The sequence below is a fragment of the Budorcas taxicolor genome, chromosome 1, assembly GCF_023091745.1.
Source record: "Budorcas taxicolor isolate Tak-1 chromosome 1, Takin1.1, whole genome shotgun sequence".
Lineage (NCBI taxonomy): Eukaryota > Metazoa > Chordata > Mammalia > Artiodactyla > Bovidae > Budorcas > Budorcas taxicolor.
Genome location: NC_068910.1, coordinates 132,858,078 through 132,876,160, shown reverse-complemented (window position 1 = coordinate 132,876,160; position 18,083 = coordinate 132,858,078). Strand labels below are relative to the sequence as shown.

Genomic DNA, 18,083 nt, shown 5'->3' with positions numbered 1-18,083 from the left:
AACTAAAAATACAGGGTCAAAATCCAGAGACAGTGCAATTCCTCTGAAACCTATTAGCTTTCTACCGTAGTCCCTTCCTCTGGTCTTGGCGGGTCCCCGTTGCCACTTCTCCTAGCAGACGCAGGACAAGGTCTCTCCCTCCAGTGGAAGCCCTCGGGGCAGCAAACTCAGATCTCCCAGGTGATCGTGGATTCTGGTCAGTTCAGGTCTCCCGCTCCTCGTCCCGCCCTTCTCCGCCCCGCCCCTTCGGCCCCGCCCCTCTCAGCCCCGCCCCGCCCAGGACCCGCAGCGTTCGCCGGCGTTCTGTGGACTTCTCTCACCCTGCAGCCGAGTGTGACGAGCCGGGGCCGGGAGGGGTCTATTGCGCAAACCCAAGGCGCCGTGCGGTGGGTCGGAGAGAGGTTCTGGTTGCGCGCCGGGGACTATGAGGCGCAGCATTTGGCGGGCTCCTTCCCGGAAGCGGAAGCTCGAGGGGCGGGCCAAGGGCGGCCGGGACTCGGCGGCGGTTAATTCCTTTTATCTTGCGGCTTTGTTTCACTCCGTTTGGACTTTTCTGAAGCTGCGAGAGATGGTCAGGTCTGGATCTCGACCGGGCCAGGTGAGGTCTGCGGACCTGAGGCGTCCACTGTGGGGGTGGAGAGGGACGGAGGTAGTCCCCGGGCCTGGAGAAGTGGAAAGCCCCCTTTGAAAAAAATAAAGAGTGCTGCCGCGTTAAAAAAATGCCGCGACAGGAGACGAGGCGGAGGGTGGGTGTGCGTACCTAATGTTAACGCCCTAACACAGTTGTTCTGCCTGTAGATGTTGATTCTGTTTTAATCGTTGTGGTCCAACTGAGCGCTGGCTTTGGAGTGGTCCCCGGGTTCGAGTCCAGCCTCAGCCGCTGGGTGCGTGACTTAACCTCTCGGAGCCTCACGACGTTGTTACATCAACTCCAGGTTCCCAGCTTTTCCAACGAGAGCTGCTATTAGCTGGTTTTCCGTCACAGTTGCTGGTATTTTACTACTAGTTTTCAAAAAAGTCTCCCACTTAGTGTCCCTGCATTTAGCCTTATTCTTCTCAAATGCACACCCCTCATCAAAATTCTCTGCTAAAAATCCAACTCTGGAACTTTTTTTTTTCCCCCCTCAAGATAAAAATCTCAGTTCTTTGACCTGTCAACACAGCCATTTTTCGACGTGACCAGTGCATTCCCTGCCAGCCCCCACCTCCATCCCAGGAATATCCAACGCTCTTCAGCTATTTCTTCCACAGCGCCCTGAGTGCCCGTGTTCTGTCAGGCTTCTGTGCCTTTGCATTTTGTTCTGCCTAGAATGATGTCCTTCTCTCCCTGAAATCTCCACTTTTCATCTCCTGTCCCTTCAGCTCAAGTACCGCTTCTACAAGCCTTGGCTGTCAACATATACATTGTTTGGATGCCCTCAGCTCCCGTTTTGTGTCCTTACTGAAATCCAGGCTAGAGACATTGTTATCTTCCTATGCTGCTGCTGCTGCTAAGTTGCTTCAGTCGTGTGTGACTGCCACCCCATAGAGAGCGGCCCACCAGGCTCCCCTGTCCTTGGGATTCTCTAAGCAGTTTATCTCTACCTTTTCAGGTAATCAATTAGTCAACCAATAGGAATCAATCAAGCCCTACAGACCCTCTACTTAGAGTGATCTTATGCCTCCTTAAGTGTAACCATACTATCCTTCTTTCCCCTTAAATTTTTCCTTTTATTTATCAACTCACTTTTAATGCTGTCTCCCCTATTAATGTGAATCTTACACTTTTCCCCAAGGCTTGGCTCAAGACTTTCTTCATGAATGCTTCCAGACCAGTCCAGCCCTTGTAGTTCTTTATTTTATGGTGAATGAACTCAAACTTGGTGCAGTCAGCAAGTGGGGAAAACATGGTTTTTGTAGTCATAGTCACCTACCAATTCAGATTCCAGTTCTACCACTACTGTCATAGTGATAGTAAGCAAAGTACTTTTTACTTCTCTGAGATTTCTTTTTCTTATCTACAAAGTAGGTGTAATATGCTGCCTTAAAGAATTGGAGAGACTAAGTGAGAGAACCTGGTAAAACATCTATTTCACACTTGGCATAAATTGTGCAACACAATGTAGTCCCCTTAAAAACAGTGTATTACTGTCCATGATGATCACAGCTAACGTTTGGGTAGCACTTATGTGACAGGTACTATTCTATGTGCTTTTACATATGCTGCTGCTGCTGCTAAGTCGCTTCAGTCGTGTCCGACTCCGTGTGACCCCATAGACGGCAGCCCACCAGGCTCCTCTGTCCCTGGGATTCTCCAGGCAAGAACACTGGAGTGGGTTGCCATTTCCTTCTCCAGTACATGAAAGTGAAAAGTGAAAGTGAAGTCGCTCAGTCATGTGCGACTCTTTGCAACCCCATGGACTGCAGCCACGCTCCTCCGTTTCCATGGGATTTTCCAGGCAAGAGTACTGGAGTGGGTCGCCATTTATTCTCATTTAATCTTCACAGTAGGCCTAGGAAGTAGATAATAATCCTCATTTTATAGATGAGGAAGTTGAGGGATGCAGAGTCTTCTCTAGTTACACAGCTGGTTAGCGGTGGAGACAGGCTTTAGGCCCACATAGTTAGTGCGGGAATCCATTCAAACATCTGCTCTTAGGTGTGTGACTCTGAACAGGCCAGCTTTCTGAAATTTAGGGTCCTACCTCACAGAAATAGTAACTAACAGGGGGTGATAAGTGGAAATGAAACGCTTTGAACACTAAATTTTTCCACCAATATAATTTTATCTTGCACTTGTTGGTAGGAGACACAGCTCCTAAGAGGTACTTATGTTTTTCTCAAATAATAAAGTAAAAAGTTTCTTTTTAATACTTAGTGGAAGTAAATGTAGGATAAAACGAACATTCTCTGATGTATTAACATTTGGGGCACTTGTTTTGAAAAGTGTTTTGCAGTTTGTATCTAGGGGCACTAAAGGCATTAAACAATGAATAACTTTATCAAATAATTAAGCTTTCAATCCTGAATATGAAAAGGTATTACCAGGATATGAAAAGATTTATTTCAGATTTGTATTTTAACTGAAAAATATGAAGCACACCAAGGGCACATTATATTACTTCCATTTAAGGAAATAGTATACAGCTATTAAAAAAATTTGAACTTTGTTAATATGGAATAGGATTTGAAAGTAAAAACACAAGACTCAAAATTTCAACTGTCTAGTCATGATGACTAAATAATCCATATGAAGCCTCAGTAGCAAACAGCACAGCTAGTGCCTAGATCTTGGTTTCTATTGATAAATACTGGTGTCCATGGAAAGGAATCACTACTTGTTGGGGAAATGGTCAACTCTAGGGTTGGGGCCTGGATATATCAAAGTAAAGAGCTGCACAGCTTTTCACAGTTAACACTGAAAAGTCAATTTATGGAATGAGGAAAAATATTTAAAACTGCATATCCGATAAAAGGTTCATAATCCTAATATACAAGGAACTCCTACAATTCAGTAGCATACATAGGCAAGGGGCCTGAATAGGCATTTCTTCAAAGAAGACATATAGATGGTCAGCAAGTATATGGAAAGATGCTCAATATCACTAATTGGGGGAATGCATATTGAAGCTACAGTGAGATATCACCTCACACCTGTTGGGATGGCTATCATAAAAACCAATCCAGAAGATAACTAGTGTTGATGAGGATATGGAGACTTTTGAACCCTTGTACAGTGTTCATGGGAATGTCAGGGTGCATGTGTTATGAAAAACCATGAAATTTCCTACAAAATTAAAAGAATTGTTACGTGATCCAGCATTCTCACTTTGAGTTAAAAATAGGATCTTAAGAGATATTTGCACTCACATGTTCATTGTAACATTCACAATGGCTAAGATGTGATAACAACCTAAATGTCCATTTATGGATTAGTGGATACACAATGGAATATTATTCAGCCTTTAAAAAGGAAGGAAATCATGCTGTATGCAACATGAATGGATCTTAAGGATACTTTGCTAAGTGAAATAAGCCACTTGAGTTCAGTCACTCAGTCGTGTCCAACTCTTGGGGACCCCATGAACCGCAGCACGCCAGGCCTCCCTGTCCACCAACTGCCAGAGTCTACCCAAACCCATGTCCATTGAGTCAGTGATACCATCCAACCATCTCATCCTCTGTCATCCCCTTCTCAATCTTTCTCAGCATCAGGGTCTTTTCCAGTGAGTCAGCTCTTTGCATCAGGTGGCCAACGTATTGGAGTTTCAGCTTCAACATCAGTCCTTCCAATGAATACCCGGGACTGATCTCCTTTAGGATGGATTGTTTGGATCTCCTTACAGTCCAAGGGGCTCTCAAGAGTCTTCTCCAACACCACAGTTCAAAAGCATCAATTCTTCGGCGTTCAGCTTTCTTTATAGTCCCAACTCTCACATCCATACACAACCACTGGAAAAACCAGCCTTGACTAGACAGACCTCTGTTGGCAAAGTAATGTCTATGCTTTTTAAAATGCTGTCTAGGTTGGTCATAACTTTCCTTCCAAGGATTAAGTGTCTTTTAATTTCATGGCTGCAATCACCATCTGCAGTGATTTTGGAGCCCCCCAAAATAAAGTCAGCCACTGTTTCCCCATCTGTTTCCCATGAAGTGATGGGACCAGATGCCATGATCTTAGTGTTCTGAATGTTGAGCTTTAAGCCAACTTTTTCACTCTCCTCTTTCACTTTCAAGAGGCTCTTTAGTTATTCACTTTCTGCCATAAGGGTAGTGTCATCTGCATCATTCCCCTTATATGCTGCTGCTGTTGCTGCTGCTAAGTCGCTTCAGTTGTGTCCGACTCTGCGACCCCATAGATGGCAGCCCACCAGGCTCCCCCGTCCCTGGGATTCTCCAGGCAAGAACACTGGAGTGGGTTGCCATTTCCTTCTCCAGTACATGAAAGTGGAAAGTGAAAGTGAAGTCACTGAGTCCTGTCCAACTCTCAGCGACCCCATGGACTGCAGCCCACCAGGCTCCTCCATCTGTGGGATTTTCCAAGAGTCCTGGAGTCCCCTTAGATGAGGTATCTAAAATAGCTAGACTCATAAAAACATTAAGTAGGGTGGTTGTTGCCAGGGGCAGAAGGGAGAGAAATGGAGAGATGCTATTCAGTGGGCATAAAGTTTTAGTTATGTACAATGAATAAGCTCTGTTAGATTTATGAGATAGATCTAAGAGATCTGCTGTAAACATGTGGAAGTGAAGTGAAAGTGAAGTCACTCAGTCATGTCTGGCTCTTCACCCCCATGGTATGTAACCTGCCAGGCTCCTCCTTCCATGGGATTTTCCAGGCAAGAATACTGGAATGGGTTGCCATTTCCTTCTCCAGGCGATCTTAATCCAGGAATGGAACCCAGGTCTCCCACACTGAAGGCAGACTCTTTACCATCTGAGCCATCAGGGAGTCTCATAAACATCATACTACAGTTAACAATTGATGTACACTTAAAATTTGTTGAGAGTAGATTTCATGTTACCGCAATGGGGAGAAAAACAAGGTTGGGTGGGGGACGGACCTGGAGATCTTTACTGTAAGGAATGGCTCAAAAATAATGGTGACGTTGAAATGATACAGGGGCTGGTTTGAAAAGACTCCTATTGGCAGAATCTGGGACAGTTTGAGCATTAATATAATCATCAGAATTCGTTAAAAAGGAATCAATGAGTCCATACTAACAAACAAAGAAGTACTTCAACGAAGTACTTCACTAAGGTTGAATGCCAACTAATCTAGAATGAATGACGTAAGTTAGAAAAATCACTATTTAACAAATGATTAAGGCAAGACTCCTCAATGAATGCTATTGGATGAAAATTTGATGAATAGAATGTCTGCGTAATCTTCAAGTATCTCCCCACAAAATGCTTAATATTTACAAAGGTAAAAATAGTAACCTGGTGAAAAATCCGGCAGGCACCACCTTAAATAATCAAACTTTACATCCCTAGTAATGGGACAAACGTAACATATGCCTGCTCATACAGTATTGAGATCCTTTTTATGGTATTCCTGCGAAAAAAGCACAGCCTGAACCTAATCAAGGGGAAGCAGACAACTCTAAATGTTTGCCAGAGGGACATTCTACCAAAGTAACTGCTCATATTCTTTGAATATGTCAAGGCTGTAAAAGACAATGAATGACACCTCTAGGAACTGTTCCGAGTAAAGGAGACTAAAGAGATACGACTGCTTAAAATGCTTCGTATGATCCTGGATTTATGGGATAAGGGCCATATATATTTTTTTTTATGTAAAGGACAGTATTTTGATAATTGGTAATATGAATAAGATCTGTAGATTAGATTATAGTATGGTTTCACTGTTCATTTCCTGATTTTGATCATTTGGTTTTATGAGAGAGTGACCTTGTCCTTAGGAAATATTTAGGAGTAAATATTTAAATATAAAGGAGTATCATGTCTGTAACATAATCTGAAATGGTTCAGACAAAAAGGAATACTACATTTTTGAAAGGGAGAACATGGCAGATGTAGTAAACTGTCAGCAGTTGTGGAATCTTGGTAGCATTATACCGTTCTTTGTACTATTATTTCAAAATAAAGAATACAAAATAAATTTGAAGGAAAGCTGCCAGTATCACACTGTTGCAGGGTGCTGTATTCTGGTTAATTTTCTTTACCTGATTTTGTAATATGACCTAATGTGTGTGTGTGTGTGTTTCGGTGAAATGCTGTATAAAATCTTTCAATTACGCCATTATGCCATATGTTTGTCTAGACAGTTTACTTTTTAAATTCTGAAAGATAATTATTGTGGTAGTTGTTTTTAGACTTAGCATGATGGTTTGGCTTTTGATTGTGGTCCTGGACAGGACACCAACATAGATACTGTGAAAGGAAAGCCCGTTAGGGGGTCGTGCAGGGTCTAGAAGAGTTGTGTTACATGGCATCTTATTTCTGCCAGTGTTGGTTCTCACTGCTGCTTTTTGACTTCCTCATATTCTAAGTTGTCTTAAGGAGAAGTGAAACTTTATAATTCCAGCAAGTTTAGTAGTAATTGCTCAAAGGAATCTTGAGATGAAATATGTAAACATGTCAAGAAAAATCCTAAGTGTAACTGCCAACAGTGACTACACCTAAAGGGTAAAATGAGGGAGTGAGTAGGAAATTTAACCATGTCTTTAAAAAATTATATTTTGAATAGATATTACATTTAAATAATGTAAAGTTATTAAGATATAAAAAGGTATACCATGGAAAGTCTCCCTTGTTCTGTCCCCCAGATTCTCAGTTTCCCTCCCCAGAGGCAAGCACAGTTAACTTGTTTCTTGTGTAACTCCTACGTATTGGATGTGTGTAGAAGCAAATGAGTAGAGTTTTCACGTGCTGGTCTTGTCAGGCATTCTAAACAATGTGGGAAAATAGAATCAGAGTTATGAACTCTGCCCTATATCTTAAGTTAACATGTATTTTGAAGACCTAGGGGAAGTAAAATATTTTGAGGGATTGAGTATAGTCCAGACTTACTATAGTAGATACTTCTGGTTAAAGTAAAATTTCAACTTCAGTCTTCAACTTACACAGACTTAAGGAACAAATGTATGTGTTGCTTGCTTGACATTTTATATAGAAAAAAAAATTTATGAGTTCAGTTGTAATAGTGGATTTTATTAAAATTAGTAACATGGTACATATATAAAATGGAGTATTATTCAGCTTTAACAAGAAGGAAATTTTGCACATGCTGCAACATGGATACTATGAAGATACTGTGCTAAGCAAAGTAAGCCAGTCACAAAAGGACAAATACTATCTGGTTCCATTTATATGAGATTCCTAGAACAGTGAGACCAAAAGTAGAAGGGTGGTCCCACCAGGTACTTAGGAAAGGAGAGGATTAGAGATTAATGATTAATGGGTACAGAATTTCAGTTTGGGAAGATGGCAACCTTCTGGAGATGGGCTGTAGTGATGGTCTGCAATTGTGAATGTGTTTAATGCCACAGAGCTGTATACTTTAAAATGGTTTATTTTGTTATGTATGTTTTACCAAGTGAAACAGAAGGAAACAATAACATTTTAGGTTTTGTCCAAACAGTATACTGAGAATATGATAGAAAAATATTTGTATATCTCCTATAATATAATGCATTATGTCATAGGTAATACCTTCAGGAAAGCACACTGGACCTGCTAAATTAACAAATGGAAAAAAAGGGTAAGTACTTAAGAAAGTGTCCAACTTCAGGAATTCTCAAGAGATTTTCAAGTCTATGGGATGGACTAAATTTTCCTACCCCAGAGAGCTAAGTGAGGGTCTCTACTTTCACAAACCTCTGGGGAGAAACCTTTCATATCTCTACCCATGTTGATCATTTTAGTCTTTACAACCTTCATAAAATCCTGCATACATCCATCTTTTACATGGTTGGCAAACTTTCTTATCCAAACTTTGGTGGAAAGAAAGTGTCTTTTTAGAATGTATTTTAGGAAAATATTATATTTTTTGTAATTATATTTATATTATATGTAAATGTTTTCTAGGACCAATTTGAGAAAGATACCCCGTTTTAATGCAGATTCTGGCTATCCCACTCACTCTGATTCAGAAAGTCAGGTAAGAGTAAACTGAATAGATACAGTGTATACTGTTTAATTAGTTTTCAGGTAAAAGCTAAGAAGTGGAAATAAAAATTCAAAGGTGAAGTATTAATTGTCCTGACAAAGAATGGAGACTTTTTGCTTTAACACATGTCTTCCACCAATAATAAATTGCTTCTAAATAAGGAAATTTTAAAATTACAGAATTTTTTTCCCTGCATTAAAATTCTATGTACATATTTCTATGTGACTTTCTTCTTACAGACTGACACTGTACAGGGGCTTGATGGCTGTGCGTCTTTGCTGCGGGACATTTTGAGAAATGAAGATTCAGGTATTTTTTTTTAAATGCTTCTTTGCTGATCACCTTTTCTCAATTAAGTAGTTATCTTAATGCTAATGAATTTTTGTTTTAATCATTAATAGGTTCAGAAATAACATATTCAGAAAATAGGTATAACCCCAGACCTGTAGAAACCAAAAGATACAGATCCAAAAAGAAAGGACGTGAAAAACATACTGTGCCTTCTGTAGTCCGGAAGGAAATTTGTAAGTATTTTTTTCTCTTATTTATTTAAATATGATACTTAATTATGGGAGTTTTGATAGATTACTGGGGTTGTGCAGTTGGGCTTACATTTTAATAATATTGGTTATACAGGTGTGTGTGTGTGCTTGTGATTTTTTTTTTTCTCTATTCAGCTTCTAATTGCTGAGTACTTTGCCAAGATGAAAAGTAGAAAAGAAAAATGGTTAGGTTTTATAGAATAGGTTCAAACTCAGAATGATATTCACAGATTGGTTGGGTTTCATGTGTATATCTATTGTTTTAAAAATACTGTATGTGTATACATATATTCTAAGTAGGATCCATAGCTCAATTTTTCAGCTGCACAGTTAGAAGATATAGTAATAGGAAGGTAAAATTCCAAGTTGGGTCTTTATGTAAGGAAAAACAGTCTGCCACTGATTGACAGTGACTGTAGCCAAGGATGGTTTACACTGTCACAATTAACTTGCTGACTAAGTGGAATGATTCAGTAAGCAGTTTAGAATAAGCAAGTTTTGATTATGTTGTTCCACAGAGGCTTATGGAACATGGTAGCCCAAAATAGAGATGAAAAAGTCCATAATGGGATTTCAGAGCATCAAGAATGGAACCAGCTAGTTCACAGTTCAGGTGGGCCAAAAATGTTAGTACAGCAGAGTACAGTAAGATTTAGCTTAGGTAAGGGGTTTGAGTCATGTACAGCACTAGTTCTGGGTATTAGAGATCAGGATTCAGGCAAAGAGGCTGAAATTCAGATGGTCTTGAGTCAGAACCAAGGCCGAGAAAACGACTTCCTATCGCTTCTTGGCCTTTTGGCTAAGATCAAGTGGTGGCTCAGACGGAAAGCGTCTGTCTACAATGTAGGAGACCTGGGTTCGATCCCTGGGTCGGGAAGTTCCCTGGAGAAGGAAACGGCAACCCATTCCAGTACTCTTGCCTAGAAAATCCCATGGACGGAGGAGCCTGGTGTCCATGGGGTCGCAAAGAGTTGGACATGACTGAGCGACTTCACTTTTCTTTTTTTTTAACCTATCTTGGAGGCCAGTTGTGTTTAGCCTTGTATTGTCTTGACCTGTGCCACTTAAGATGGCAGTCTCAAGCCACATGGGACTGCGGAGCATTCCAAGTATGGCTAGTACAACTAAGGAACTCAATTGTAAATGTTATTTAATTTTAATTAATTTAAATTTGAAAGCTGGTACATGACCTAGTTATTAAAAAGCTTTTAAAGTATGTTTGAAATAACTTGGTAAATGAATCTACTTTTTTTAACTGTAAATTTTATTAAACCTAAATATAGATCAAGGATTTCTGATAAAAATTTACCATCTGGATTGAGTTGTGCTTTATGGTAAAAATACACAGTATGCTTAGAATAGTTAATGCAAAAAAATAAAATATCTCAGTGATTAATGTTAATCACATATTGTAATGTTAATATTTTGGCTGTATTGATTTGAATAAAACATTATAGTAATGTTACCTATTTTAATTTTTTAAATGTAGTTCTTGGAAAATTTTAAATTGCTTATATGATTTACATTATATTTCGGTGGGACAATATTGGTCTAATCCAGGGTGAGCATACTACAGCCAGTTTCATTTTATTGTAATGTTTAGTTATTTTGTAAATGAAGCTTTATCAGAGCACAGTCATGCTAATTCATTTTCGTTTATGTATTTTCTATGGTTACTTTCGTGTTATAGGAGCAGAGTTGAGTAGTTGTGAAAGAAACCATCTGGCCTGTTTAAAGCATAATATGTTTATTCTCCAGCCTTTTAAGAAAAAGTGTGCTCACCCCTGGCCTAACTCTTAGAATAGAGACCTATTTTGGAGGACCGATGGACAGAGAAAGGAGTGGTCAGCGATGGTGCCGTGTTAGCAACTTGTTGGATCCTAGCTTGACTGTTTGTTCAGAGTCCCCACAGAGTTTAGATCTGTTGCTGTGTAGTCGGTGAGTCATGCCGACTCTGCGACCCCATGGACTTCCAGACTTCCTGGTCCTTCCTTCACTATCTCCCAGATTTTACTCAAGCTCATATCCATTGAGTCAGTGGTGCTATCCAACCATCTCATCCTCTGTCACCCTCTTCTCCTTCTGCCCTCAATCTTTCCCAGCATCAGTGTCTTTTCCAGTAAGTCGGCTCTTTGCGTTAGGTGGCCAAAGTATTGGACCTTCAGCATCAGCCTCTCCAATGAATATTCAGGGTTGACTTCCTTTAGAATTGACTGGCAGGAAAGAATAGGTGGCAACACCCAAATTAAGATAGGGGTTTTATTTATGAAGAAACTCATTACAAACTCATTAGGGTATAAGGAAACCACAAGGGATTCTGCTAGCCCAGTGCTGGCAGCATGCACAGAACTGTTAATATCCCTAGGTCTTAAGGGACAAGGTGAGGAAGAGGTTACCGGGATTCAGCTAGAGATATTGTTCTGTAGAGTAGGCCATCTTGAGAGGAGCAGTGAGCTTTAAGGGACAAAGCCAGCCCAAGGTGGCCTCATAGAGAGGGAGTTTGAAATACCTTGAATGCATGCCTTTTCCTCTCTTTGATAATGCCACAATTCCCATTGGATTGGACCCAACTGGAACCCTGTTGATGTATATCTAGTCAGGGATCTGATTTTCATTCTTACAAGCTAATGGATTATCCTTACTATGTCATGCATGTTGACAAGAGACACAAGACTCTTGGGCCAGAGACAAAGGTGCTGCGCTCATAGCCCAGCTAGCAGCATGCACATTAGCATATTTGTGTTGGTTCTGCCTCACTGCCAACTGCCAGTGGGATGATACGATGGGCTCACGGGGAAACTGCACATGCTGAAGGTTTGAGTTTCAGCTGAAAAACACTGAGCTTGGGGGATTCATTGCTTTGGTAGTAAGCAGTTAGAAACCCTATACCTGACCAAGGGAAAAACATCACCTTATCCCTCAACATTGCTCACCATAAACACAGCCCTGAGAAATGTCCCAGGTACAGAGCTTAGGTCAAAGCCTTACATTTTCTTTGGTAAACCCAGCAAAACATGTAGGAGCAGAAGAAACCCATAAAGGAATGTCTCTTAATAATGTAATCCATATAGAGTAGCATCCCACAGATAGCAGAGCAGAGTGGAGATGGGTAGAAGGTGGGTTTGGTGAAGCAAATGAGAGAGATCTGGCATTCTTAGTCCCGAGCATTAAATTCTTATTTGGATTAGAGTCACATCAGCAGTTCTGGCCTGTTGTCAGTATATAATCTTATTGTCCTTTCCCCTACACCGTCATCATCAGAAGTTAGGACCTACTTCCCAAAGGACAATCTCCATTAGGGTTACAGTATAAGAAATGGTTCTCATTGACCAAGGTGTGTTCTTTGGAAGCAGAAACCTCTTTCCCTTTGGTTAAATTACTTCATCTTTCTTTGATTTATCACTGCAGCACTGTCTACAAAGGATCTTTTTTTTTCTTCTTTTTTGGTACTTAACAGCTGTTAGCCAGTACAAGGTTTTTGCTCTGTTAATCACAGTGCCTAAAATACACAAAAGCTGGGATTTCCCTGGTGGTCCAATGGTTAAGACTCTACACTTCCAATGTAGAGGGCACAGTTTGATGCCTGGTCAGAGAACTAAGATCCTGCATGCCGCTGGATATGGCCAAAAGATTTTTTTTTAAATAAAATAAATAAAAATGCCCTTTATCTAAAAAGCACAATTTCTGACAACTCACCAATTTAACATTTTTTTAAAAATAGGCAAAACTGCATTTCCTTCCTTTTTCATCTCTCCACAGGTGAGACAGTCATAATTAAAACTTTAGGAATTTATTATAGCATGTTAACTAGTATCTACATATCATTTTAACTTTAACATATGTTATCTTACTACTTTGTGTTACTGTCTTCTGGGGCTTGGGCTCCTTATGTATTTTCTGTGTGGGACCTGCCAGATTGTTGGGTGTCTATGGAGTCACACCCACCCACCCTGTTGCTTTCTCAGAGGAATGAGGGAGAAAGGCAGTTCCAAAAATGCATTGAGAGCTTACCCAAGAGTGCATCTGACATTTAAAAGAAAAAAAAAATTTTTTTTAATAAGCAGCTACTTAGATTTTGATAAGTGTATTGAATGCTGTGGGCACATGCTCCTACCTTTAGTATCATATATATATTTCTGCCCTCATCTTGGAGAAATAAACCACTACAGGCAGAATATTTTGAGCATTAATTGCCCCCATCAAGGCCAGGTGTTCTCCATATTTCAAATTATAATAGGCACCCAGCAATGCCTATCTGCAGTAGGTATTTATTCCATATTTGGGTGGCAGGAATTATCTAAAAATTGTACATCCACTTAATGCTTTTTAACTTGTCTTGGATAAATTGTTTTAAGATTTTTGTGTCTTAAATACAGATGTACAACATTATCAATAGAGTTTCACATAGTTTGAGTTAATGGAGGAGTTAAGTAAGACATGTTAATTCTAAAGCTTTGAATTTTAAGAAGTATTTGAAGTTTATTAACTTATGTTGAGTGATGGCATCTGCTGACAAAGGCAAAATACTGTAGCTTAACTTAATCAGAGATTAAGAAGAATGTGGTCCACTGGAGAAGGGAACGGCAAACCACTTCAATATTCTTGCCTTGAGAACCCCATGAACAGTATGAAAAGACAAAATGATAGGATACTGAAAGGGGAACTCCCCAGGTTGGTAGGTGCCCCATATGCTCCTGGAGATCAGTGGAGAAATAACTCCAGAAAGAATGAAGGGATGGAGCCAAAGCAAAAACAATACCCAGCTGTGGATGCGACTGGTGATAGAAGCAAGGTCCAGTGCTGTAAAGAGCAATATTGCATAGGAACCTGGAATGTCAGGTCCATGAATCAAGGCAAATTAGAAGTGGTCAAACAGGAGATGGCAAGAGTGAACGTCGACATTCTAGGAATCAGCGAACTAAAATGGACCGGAATTGGTGAATTTAACTCAGATGACCATTGTATCTACTACTGTGGGCAGGAATCCCTTAGAAGAAATGGAGTAGCCATGATGGTCAACAAAAGAGTCTGAAATGCAGTACTTAAATCTCAGAAACGACAGAATAATCTCTGTTCGTTTCCAAGGCAAACCATTCAATATCACAGTAATCCAAGTCTATGCCCCAACCAGTAACACTGAAGAAGCTGAAGTTGAACAGTTCTATGAAGACCTACAAGACCTTTTAGAACTAACATCCAAAAAAAATGTCCTTTTCATTATAGGGGACTGGAATGCAAAAGTAGGAAGTCAAGAAACACCTGGAGTAACAGGCAAATTTGGCTTTGGAATACTGAATGAAGCAGGGCAAAGGCTAATAGAGTTTTGCCAAGAGAATGCGCTGGTCATAGCAAACACCCTCTTCCAACAACACAAGAGAAGACTCTACACATGGACATCACCAGATGGTCAACACCGAAATCAGATTGATTATATTCTTTGCAGCCAAAGATGGAGAAGCTTTATACAGTCAGCAAAAACAAGACCGGGAGCTTACTGTGGCTCAGATCATGAACTCCTTATTGCCAAATTCAGACTTAAATTGAAAAAAGTAGGGAAAACCACTAGACCATTCAGGTATGACGTAAATCAAATCCCTTATGTTTATACGGTGGAAGTGAGAAATAGATTTAAGGACTAGATCTGATAGAGTGCCTGATGAACTATGGATGGAGGTTCATGACATTGTACAGGAGACAGGGATCAAGACCATCCCCATTGAAAAGAAATGCAAAAAAGCAAAATGGCTGTCTGGGGAGGCCTTACAAATAGCTGTGAAAAGAAGAGAAGCAAAAAGCAAAGGAGAAAAGGAAAGATATAAGCATCTGAATGCAGAGTTCCAAAGAATAGCAAGAAGAGATAAGAAAGCCTTCCTCAGCGATTAATGCAAAGAAATAGAGGAAAACAACAGAATGGGAAAGACTAGAGATCTCTTCAAGAAAATTAGAGATACCAAGGGAACATTTCATGCAAAGATGGGCTCGATAAAGGACAGAAATGGTATGGACCTAACAGAAGCAGAAGATGTTAAGAAGAGGTGGCAAGAATACACTGAAGAACTGTACAAAAAAGATCTTCACGACCCAGATAATCACGATGGTGTGATCACTCACCTAGAGCCAGACATCCTGGAATGTGAAGTCAAGTGGGCCTTAGAAAGCATCACTAGGAACAAAGCTAGTGGAGGTGATGGAATTCCAGTTGAGCTATTTCAAATCCTGAAAGATGATGCTGTGAAAGTGCTGCACTCAGTATGCCAGTAAATTTGGAAAACTCCTCAGTGGCCACAGGACTGGAAAAGTTCCATTTTCATTCTAATCCCAAAGACAGGCAATGCCAAAGAATGCTCAAACTACCGCACAACTGCACTCATCTCACACACTAGTAAAGTAATGCTCAAGATTCTCTAAGCCAGGCTTCAGCAATACGTGAACTGTGAACTTCCTGATGTTCAAGCTGGATTTAGAAAAGGCAGAGGAACCAGAGATCAAATTGCCAACATCCGCTGGATCATGGAAAAAGCAAGAGTTCCATAAAAACATCTCTTTCTGCTTTATTGACTATAACAAAGCCTTTGACTGTGTGGATCACAATCAACTGGAAAATTCTGAAAGAGATGGGAATACCAGACCACCTGACCTGCCTCTTGAGGAACCTGTATGCAGGTCAGGAAGCAACAGTTAGAACTGGACGTGGAACAACATACTGGTTCCAAACAGGAAAAGGAGTCCCTCAAGGCTGTATATTGTCACCCTGCTTATTTAACTTCTATGCAGAGTACATCATGAGAAACGCTGGGCTGGAATAAACACAAGCTGGAATCAAGATTGCCGGGAGAAATATCAATAACCTCAGATATGCAGATGACACCACCCTTATGGCAGAAAGTGAAGAGGAACTAAGGAGCCTCTTGATGAAAGTGAAAGAGGAGAGTGAAAAAGTTGGCTTACAGCTCAACATTCAGAAAACGAAGATCATGGCATCTGGCCCCATCACTTCATGGGAAATAGATGGGGAAACAGTGGAAACAGTGGCTGACTTTATTTTTCTGGGCTCCAAAATCACTGCAGATGGTGATTGCAACCATGAAATTAAGACACTTACTCCTTGAGAGGAAAGTTATGACCAACCTAGATAACGTATTCAAAAGCAGAGATATTACTTTGCCAACAAAGGTCTGTCTAGTCAAGCTATTGTTTTTCCAGTGGTCATGTATGGATGTGAGAGTTGGACTGTGAAAAAGCTGAGCATCAAAGGATTGATGCTTTTGAACTGTGGTGTTGGAGAAGACTCTTGAGAGTCCCTTGGACTTCAAGGAGATCCAACCAGTCCATCCTAAGGGAGATCAGTCCTGGGTGTTCATTGGAAGGCTGATGCTGAAGCTGAAACTCCAATACTTTGGCCACCTCACGCGAAGAGTTGACTCATTGGAAAAGACTCTGCTGCTGGGAGGGATTGGGGGCAGGAGGAGAAGGGGACGACAGAGGATGAGATGGCTGGGTGGCATCACCGACTCGATGGACATGAGTTTGAGTGAACTCCGGGAGTTGGTGATGGACAGGGAGGCCTGGAGTGCTGTGATTTGTGGGGTGGCAAGGAGTCGGACACGACTGAGAGACTGAACTGAAACAGAGATTGTGAAAGCCATCTCTTGAAAAGAAAGTGAATGAGTGCCGGTGCTTGGGACCTATGAGTATAAAATCTGAGAATTCCTAAAACCAGGCAAATATTATGGAGCCAAAGTAAATCCAAGAGCAGAAGAGAGACCTAGGACTTAGGAGGAAAGGAAGAGCAATGTGCTAGATGGCTGTGGGCTGCATGGGATCTCAGCTTTCATCATTTTAGATTTCAAAGTGAAGACTATTTTAGGAGGATACTTTTCCTTTTTATTTATTATAAATTGTTTTTCCACTAAGGATTTCCTTCGTGGTCCAGTGGCTAATACTCCACACTCCCAGTGCAGGGGGACCCAGGTTCTATCCGTGGTCAGGGAACTAGATCCCACATGCCACAACTGAAAAGATCTCACTTTCTAATGGCAGAAAGTAAAGAAGAGGTAAAGTGCCTCTTGATGAGAGTGAAAGAGGAGAGTGAAAAAGCTGGCTTGAAACTCAACATTAAAAAAACTAAGGTCATGGTATCTGGTCCCATCATTTCATGGCAGGTAGAAGGAGGAAATGTAGAAGTAGTAACAGATTTTATTTTCTTGACTGCGGACAATGACTGCAGTCATGAAATTAAAAGACACTTGCTTCTTGGAGGGAAAGCTATGACAAACTTAGCCTATTAAAAAGCAGAGACATCACTTTGCTGACCAAGATTGTATAGTCAAAGCTAGGCCTTTCCAGTAGTCATGTACAGATGTGAGAGTTGGACCATAAAGAAGGGTGAGTGCTAAAAAATTGATGCTTTTGTACTGTGGTGCTGGAGAAGACTCTTGAGAGTCCTTTGGACTGCAAGGAGATGAAACCAGTCAATCCTAAAGGAAATCAACCCTGAATATTCATTGAAAGGACTGACGCTGAAGCTCCAATAATTTGGCCACCTGATGTGAAGAGCTGACTCATTGGAAAAGAGTCAGCTGATGCTGGAAAAGATTGAAGGGAAAAGGAGAAGGAGTCAGCAGAGGATGAGATGGCTAGACGACTCAATAGATATGAATTTGAGCAAACTGGGAGATAGTGGAGAACAGAGGAGGAGGTGTACTACAATCCAGGAGGTTGCAAATAGTTGGACACAATTTAGTGACTCAACAACATTTCCAGTTTGTTTTTTTTTTTTTTAACAGAAATGTTTATTAACCAGTTTGTTTTAGTTCATATATTCAGAGAGTGAAGAGTAAGTTATTGCATGTCACCTTAGAGGGGAAATGGTTAGAGATTTATTAGTGATATCAGTTGGGAAGATCTATGAATATAAAATATTTATTTGG

General features: G+C 40.6%; 1 protein-coding gene across 1 annotated transcript in view; it reads left to right on the top strand.

Moving 5' to 3' along the window:
- The first annotated feature begins 424 nt into the window (after positions 1-424).
- The window catches only part of CCDC14 (coiled-coil domain containing 14), a 45,164-nt gene continuing 27,505 nt past the window's right edge, over positions 425-18,083 (top strand). The window contains exons 1-5 of the mRNA XM_052646473.1: positions 425-598; positions 8,148-8,203; positions 8,530-8,602; positions 8,851-8,920; positions 9,013-9,135. Coding sequence (XP_052502433.1) covers positions 425-598; positions 8,148-8,203; positions 8,530-8,602; positions 8,851-8,920; positions 9,013-9,135 — 496 coding nt within the window. The remainder of the gene's footprint in view (positions 599-8,147; positions 8,204-8,529; positions 8,603-8,850; positions 8,921-9,012; positions 9,136-18,083) is intronic.